We start from the raw sequence: 7899 nt of genomic DNA, 5'->3' as shown, positions 1-7899 counted from the left end.
GTACTGTACCTTTCTAGGAAAGGATTGGGAAAAGAAGCCTACTTTGGAATAATGTCCTCAAAGCATTCTTCATTTCAGTATTCCGGAGGCTGTAAATAAGGGGGTTTAGAGTAGGGATTATAACAGAATAAAACACAGATGTTTGTTTATCCAGATCCAGGTTACTTTTGGACTTTGGCCGGATGTACATGAAAATGATGGTGCCATAATAAATTAGAACAACAGTGAGGTGTGAAGCACATGTTGAAAATGTCTTCTTCTTACCAGTGGATGATGTGATGCGTAGAATGGTCAGTATAATGTGTACATAGGACATTAGGATAACTGGAATTGTTCCCAGGATGACTACAGATGCCACAAAGGAAAAGAACACCTCAAGGTGATGAATGTCACTACAAGAAAGTTGTATCACAGGAGAAATGTCACAGAAAAAATGGTTTATGACATGAGATTGGCAATAGGGCAACCTGGAGATTAAAATAATCGGAAAGGGAACACTGAGGACACCAGTCATCCAACAGCCCAAGACCATAAGGACACAGCTTTCCCTCCTCATGATAAGCGTATACTTTAAAGGATTACAAATGGCAACATAGCGATCATAAGACATTACTGCAAGGAGGAAAGACTCTGTGATTCCTATTGTTAAGAAAAAATACATCTGAGTCATGCAACCAGCAAAGGAGATGGTCCTTTTTTGAGAGAGGTACATGGCCAACATTTTGGGTAAGGTGACTGTAGTAAAAGAGATGTCCACAAAGGAAAGATTACCAAGGAAGAAGTACATGGGCGTGTGGAGATGAGGGTCCATCCTTGTCACTATAATGATTAGGGTGTTTCCAGCCACGTTGAAGATGTAAATGATCAGCAAGATGAAGAATGAGAAAACCGGTTCAGCCATAAGCCCAGGGAAACCGAGGATAGTGAATTCCACAAGGCTGGTCCGATTAACCCACTGCATTGTTAGTTACTCATTGGGCTTCATTGGTTTGTCAACCTTAAGAAAGGCTGGAAGAAGGAGTGTCTTAATCCAATCAACATATAACCTTTTTCCTTTTTGGCTGTAAATAAATTGGAGATTTGACTTGAGTAAAGATGAATATATTAGTGTTCAAAAAGAATGCAATTTTATTTACAAAACAAACATAGAACTGAGGGGTCCCTCTAATAGATATAAAAACCTAACTGTAATTTTGTTTTGAGGCATTCAACCTTCATTTATCCCCAAGATTAGAATCTTAGACAAATACATACCTAATGCTAAATTGTCCTATCGAATCATGTAGCTCACAGTTCTAAAGGCCATATGGGTTCTGTAGAATTGGAGATATGTTGTAGGTTTTGATATACTGTACTGTACTGTACCTTTTGATGGATCAGCAAGGCTGTCAGTACACATGAAGAGACGTGAGATCTGTAAACCCCTGAATACTACAGTACTGTAACTTAATGCAAGAAAAACTTACATGTCTGCCCATTAAAAGTTATCACAACCTACTAAAACAAATGTAGCATATCTTATCAAACAATGAAAATTGATTTCATACAAAGCTTAGTTCTAATCTTTTGATTATAATAGTGGGGTAATTTTTTCAAAATGAGAATAAGGTGTTTTATTACTTATACATGTAGCTCTATAGATTAACTTTCTCAGATCCAATGATGTTCTGTAATTATCAAGCCCAGAACTGTCTGCTGTGGGATATGTGTGCTGGGGGCAGGGGATCTGTGTTCTGGGGGCAGGGGATCTGTGTATTGGGGCAGAAGATCTGTGTGCTGAGGACAGGGAATCTGTGTGTTGGCAGAAGGCGATCCGCATGCTGGAGGCAGGGTATCTGTGTGCTGAGTGCAGGGGTATCTGGGGGCAGCGGGATCTGTGTGCTGGAGGCAGGGGATTTGTGTTCGGGGAGCAGGGGGTTCTGTGTGCTAAGGGCATAGGTCTTTGTGTGCTGGGGCAGGGGATCTGTATGCTGGGGACAGGGGATCTGTGTTCTGGGAGCAGGGATCTGTGTATTGGGGCAGAATATCTGTGTGCTGGGGGCAGGGAATCTGTGTGTTGGCGGTAAGCAATCCATGTGCTGAGGGCAGAGGATCTGTGTGCTGAGTGCAGAGGTATCTGGGGGCAGCGGGATCTGTGTGCTGGGGGCAGGGGATCTGTGTGCTGGGGAAGTGGATCTGTCTGCGGTGGGAAGGGGCATCTGTGTGCTGGGGGCAGGGGATCTATGTGCTGTGGGCAGGGGGATCTGTGTGCTGGGGCAGGGGTTCTGTGTGCTGGGGGCAGGGGAACTGTGTGCTGGGGGAAAGGGTATCTGTGTGCTTGGGGCAGGGGAACTGTGTGCTGGGGGAAAGGGGATCTGTGTGCTAAGGGCATCGGTCTTTGTGTGCTGCGGCAGGGGGATATATGTGCTGGGGGCAGGGGATCTGTGTGCTGGGGCAGTGGATCTGTCTGCGGCGGGAAGGGGCATCTGTGTGCTGGGGGCAGGGGATCTATGTGCTGGGGGCAGGGGGATCTGTGTGCTGGGGCAGGGGGATCTGTGTGCTGGGGGCAGGGGAACTGTGTGCTGGGGGAAAGGGGAACTGTGTGCAAGGGGGGAAAGGGGATCTGTGTGCTGGGGGCAGGGGAACTGTGTGCTGGGGGAAAGGGGATCTGTGTGCTGGGGGCAGGGGATCTGTGTGTTTGGGGGAAGGGGATACAAGAATATTCTGTAATTCTTAAGCATAGAAGGAGACTTACCTGTATCTATTCAGTGAAGAAAAGATGCCTATTCATTCTCAATTTTACATTTTGAGGCATCTTTCTACTGTATATCAACTGAGCTCAGTCAAACATCAAGATATAAACCTATTAGAGATTTCAGAGTTAGAACTTAAGCACGGTGCAAGTAAAAATGTATGAATTAATTCAACAAATCAGAACATTTACAATAATATCTTGGTAAATGCTGAGTGCCGTCATCCAGAAGATAATCTGTCAAAATCCGAAGGGGCACATTCTCGTGCAACTGTTCTGGAAAGGATAAAACACACTAAGCAGACACAGCATTGATTTTGCTTCTTATATTTGTCTTTTGCTTTTCCTCGTGGGATATCCTCACCTATCAAGGGGATTGAGAACCGCTGAGTAAAGACATTCTCCTCATTGTCAAACATATTCATGTTTATTGATCCTAATCATGTGGTAGCATATTCATTTAACACAGTAACTCCTATTGTACTAGGAACAAAATGAAGATTATAAATAGTTAATGTTCTCCCTTTTGCAAAGTGTCAATTTACTTTATATGTCCACACACACAGGTGTTTGCAAAGTGCAACTTCAGTTGTACAACAGTTTAACACAAATACCTGAAATCAGCTCCAATTATATCTAAGCCAAAGCTAAACATTTTTTGATAGAAATTCAACTTTTTATCCAAATAAAGTCTACATACAGTATACAGCCTTCAGAATCAACACTGATTTTGAATCACCGAAGGAATCAAAGAAGATACATAGTTACATAGTAGATGAGGTTGAAAAAAGACATATGTCCATGAAGTTCAACCTATGCCAAATTTAGACGACAGATACTTTATCCTATATCCGTACTTACAGTATATTGATCCAGAGGAAACCAAACAAAAAAAACAGTGGCATATCATCCAATGATATCTCATAAGGGGAAAAATAAATTCCTTCCTGACTCCAAGAATTGGCAATCAGATTATTCCTTGGATCAACATTTGAGGTGAGATACACTACCGACACACTTTATTAAAGTGTGGCCGGTACCGCAAGCCGGGATATTTCCCGGCTTGCTTGTGGCTGCCCCTCGGCGTGCCGCGCGTCATAGACGCGCGGTCACGCGTCATAGACGCGCGGTCACGCGTCTTCGGGAGCCTGCGCCCCCTGCACGCGCGTCCAGGGCTCCCCGAGGGAGCCCTGGTGTCCCGCGATCTGCGGGATGGCGGCAGGGGGTTCCGGGGGACCCGGCGGACCCGGTAGCGGTAGGGAGAGCGCCCCGATCGGAGGGCGCTCTTCCGCTGCTTCGGCGCGCGCCCGTCACACTCGGGCGCGCCAGGCTACTGCTGCGGCCAAGAACGGGCAAATGCTCGAATAAACTTGGCCGCAGCAGTAGAGAAAGGGGAAGAGAGAAAGCGAGAGCGGGAGAGGGAGAGAGAGAGAAAGGGAGTGAGAGATAGGATATATTAAAGATTCACAATTACATAAGTGTGTTACCGTGGTTCTAAAAAAATAAAATAGGGGGGTCCAGTTGGTAGAACTTGCCCCGGGCGCAAAAATACCTAGTTCCTCCTCTGCTCGTGGGTAACTTATGTTTGCTGTACAAAGATGGTGTAAAAAGTTTCTCCCCCCCCCTAGTCTTTAAGACTTCCTCTTACTACATATCTTCCTCTCTTTGTGGCTTTGGAAGTTACTGTGACCATAACAGCCATTAATGCGATAAGAGGAAATGACCAAACTAGTTTGGGACTGGAACATTGGTTAAATAAATTCACTTCTTAACGTCAACTGGAGTACTATCTTTGCTTTGTAATGGGACATAACGAGTCTAGGCGCAAAGTTAATATTTCCTGTCTTGCCCTCAAATACTTTCTGGGCAAGCTACCCTTCTATCTGAACAAGCTCCTCACCCCTACCACATGCAGCACTTATCCTCTGAGATCTAACCCCAAAAGACTGTTCATGGTCTCAAAGTTCAACAAAGTATCCTGCCGCTCCTCCTTCTCTTACCGTGCACGTCACAACTGGAACAATCTACTGGAGACTCTCACAGCCGCCACCCGTCTATGTTCTTTCAAAACTGAAGCTGTCTCACATTTTAATCTGGTCTGTAGCGGTTACATATGCCTATAATATATGATCTCCTACTGTGCATGCAATGCCTTGTATATAATGTATAACCCTTTTCACTTAATGTAACTATGTATTTGTCACGGGAGACTCCTGTGGCGAGTAGGATCTCGGTGGCCGGAACAGCAGGAGCGTAGTAAGGGTCATAATCAGAGGTCCGAGGCAGGCGGCAGATGGCGAAGTCGGTTAACAAGCAGGGGTCCGAGGCAGGCGGCAGATAGCGAAGTTGGGTAACAAGCAGAGGTCGGCAACAAGGAGACTGGAACAGGACAGGGGTGCAGGAACAGGTCTGGGAGCAGGGACAGAGACCGGGGAGCAGGGACTGAGACTATGGAACAAACAGGGACAAGCCAGATTACCAGCAAGGGCCTTTACTAAGAACAGAATCAATACAGGAACAGATCAGGATCAAAGACAGAGGCATGTGCAATAGGAGTCTGACTCAAAACAAAGGCAAGGGAAACAAACAGGAAGCAGAGCTATAAGACAGAGAGAAGAGCAACAAGAAGACAGACAGACAGACAGAGGAACCCAGAGGAAACAGAAGGCAGCAGCACACCCAGTGGACAAAGAAGAACTATGGTTAGGCAGGAGGTCTAGGAGACCCTGACAGTATTTGTGACCATGTATTGGTCATCATAACTCTGTGCCCAGGACATACTTGAAAACGAGCGGTAACTCTCAATGTATTACTTCCTGGTAAAACATTTTTTATAAATAAATAACTTCCCCAGACGTGCACCTGGTTGTACTCACTTCTCCATAAATGATCTCTGTTTTGTAATCACAAACTCAGGATTAACTTTGTAGCCCTTGCAGTTCTATATAGGACATAGAAATAGGTTGGCTCCTTCACTTGCGGTTATCAGCTACGGAATGATTTATTTTTCATTCCTCCAATAAATGGGTAAATATTAGGCACCACAACTAGTATTCTCTACTTTATGAAGTGGCATAGCAAAAAGCAGACTATCCGGTAACAAAAGGGTGTGTGTGTCAGTGCTCCAGGTGCTCAAGTACTAGGTCTAAAATATGATGATGATCATTGTATGATGGTCAGGAGACACAGACATATGGGGCATATAAATCCACGGTAGAATTATATCAAAGATAAAAGTCAGTGGTGGGTCTGATGAGATTCTCTGTGGTGAAGAACAAATGTTTCCCTGAAGGTGGTGAGTGGTACATAAACTGTACCCCTGCCCTCCTCATTGGGATAGTCCTCAGAATAGAAATCATTCAAGTACTCACTTTATCCTCCCCAATAGTGTCTCCTCAAGAGTGCAGCTGGTATGAAGTCCAGAGATATCCAAAAGTTTGTAGTGTAGCGCACAGCAAAACAGAGAGCAGGGTCAAGAGAATAAAAAAAAAATCAATTTATTAAAGTAACCGTTTAAAAAACGGAGAGTATAACACTCCTACGCGTTTCGTGTGTGATAGCACTTTATCAGGGAGTCCTCCTTGCCACACAAATGTGCCAAATACATGCAACAAGCGAATTAGATACATAAAGTAACTTAACATTGTGGCTAGATAGAGAGCAACCCTTCTGAAACTTGCATCTGTTTGGCATCTTCTTGCTTTCGGTAGAATAGTTATTTTAATTACAAACCTATAGTAGCAGGTGAGTTCAATGGTAATATTATACATTCTTATCCAGAAACTAAAATCAACAGTAGTGGCTATTAAAGTGATGGGAAAAGAAGCTTTATTCTGAGTAATTTCCTCAAAGCATTCTTTATTTCAATGTTCCTGAAGCTGTAAATCAGGGGGTTTAGCATAGGGATTATAACAGAATAAAACACAGATGTTTGTTTATCCAGATCCAGGTTACTTTTGGACTTGGGTCGGATGTACATGAAAATGATAGTGCCAAAATAAATAAGAACAGCAGTGAGGTGTGAAGCACATGTGCAAAAAGTCTTCTTCTTACCGGTGGCTGATGAGATATGTAGAATTTTCAGTAAGATGCACACATAGGACATCAGGATGACTGAAAATGGTCCCAGGATGACAATAGCTGCTGTGAAGAAAATGAGCATCTCAAGGTGATGAATATCACTGCAAGAAAGCTGAATTACAGGTGAAATGTCACAGAAAAAATGGTTGATGACATGAGATTGGCAAAAGGGCAACCTGGAGATTATAGTAACTGGGAGGAGAACACTGAGGAAGCCACAAAGCCAACAGCCCAAGACCATAAGAATGCAGAGTCCACTCCTCATGATAAGCGTATACTTTAAAGGATTGCAAACGGCAACATAGCGATCATAAGACATTACTGCAAGGAGAAAAGACTCAGTGACTCCAACTGCTAAGAAAATATACATCTGAGTCATGCACCCAGCAAAGGAGATGGTCTTTTTCTGAGAGATGAAGATGGCCAACATTTTGGGTAAAGTGACTGTAGTAAAAGAGATGTCCACAAAAGAGAGATTACCAAGGAAGAAGTACATGGGCTTGTGGAGATGAGGGTCCATCCTGGTTACTATAATGATAAGAGTGTTTCCAACCACGTTGAAGATGTAGATGATCAGCAAGATGAGGAATGAGAAAACAGGTGCTGTCATAAGCCCAGGGAAACCGAGGATAGTGAATTCCACAACACGGGTCTGATTAACCCACTGCATTGTTATTTACTCATTGGGCTTCATGGATTTTTCAACTTTAACAACAAGTTAGAGGTGGAATATCCAAATTCCTATTAGCTAAGACCTGCTGCCTGTTTGACTGTAAATACATTATAGATTTAAATAGAAGCTTGGACAATACAAAATAACATAGACATGAGTCTAGAAGACCATACACTTTTTATGGATTTCAATCTTCTCTTATGCTAATTGTAGGATTTTATGACAGTTATATATACAGTACCAAAAGCGAATTTAATTTTAAAAAAATAAAAAATATATATATTGAAATTGATCAGAAAAATAATGTTTTTGTCATGTATGTAATTAAGCGCTGGAACTTGATTCAGTAAAAAATACACGAGTAACACTTTACTCATGAAAGTATACCGTTTGTTAGTAAAAAGCAGTGGACAGC

At 43.2% G+C, this 7899-nt stretch overlaps 2 protein-coding genes across 2 annotated transcripts; both read right to left on the bottom strand.

Moving 5' to 3' along the window:
• Nucleotides 1-13: 13 nt before the first annotated feature.
• On the bottom strand, nt 14-1095 carry LOC142464562 (olfactory receptor 6M1-like). The gene has a single exon (XM_075567931.1). The coding sequence runs from the start codon at nt 959-961 to the stop codon at nt 14-16; it is 948 nt and encodes a 315-aa protein (XP_075424046.1). The 5' UTR covers nt 962-1095.
• A 5441-nt stretch (nt 1096-6536) lies between these two features.
• Nucleotides 6537-7481, bottom strand: LOC142464561 (olfactory receptor 6M1-like). Its single transcript, XM_075567930.1, has one exon. The coding sequence runs from the start codon at nt 7479-7481 to the stop codon at nt 6537-6539; it is 945 nt and encodes a 314-aa protein (XP_075424045.1).
• Nucleotides 7482-7899: the final 418 nt, after the last annotated feature.

This window comes from Ascaphus truei, chromosome 13, assembly GCF_040206685.1.
Source record: "Ascaphus truei isolate aAscTru1 chromosome 13, aAscTru1.hap1, whole genome shotgun sequence".
In the NCBI taxonomy this organism is placed as follows: Eukaryota; Metazoa; Chordata; class Amphibia; order Anura; family Ascaphidae; genus Ascaphus; species Ascaphus truei.
Note: the sequence above shows the minus strand (reverse complement) of the source record. Positions and strands in the feature narration are given on the sequence as shown.

What these genes read in the sequence shown, in the direction of transcription:
- LOC142464562 (XM_075567931.1), bottom strand. Translation starts at nt 961, where the DNA reads ATGCAGTGGGTTAATCGGACCAGCCTTGTGGAATTCACTATCCTCGGT.
- LOC142464561 (XM_075567930.1), bottom strand. Translation starts at nt 7,481, where the DNA reads ATGCAGTGGGTTAATCAGACCCGTGTTGTGGAATTCACTATCCTCGGT.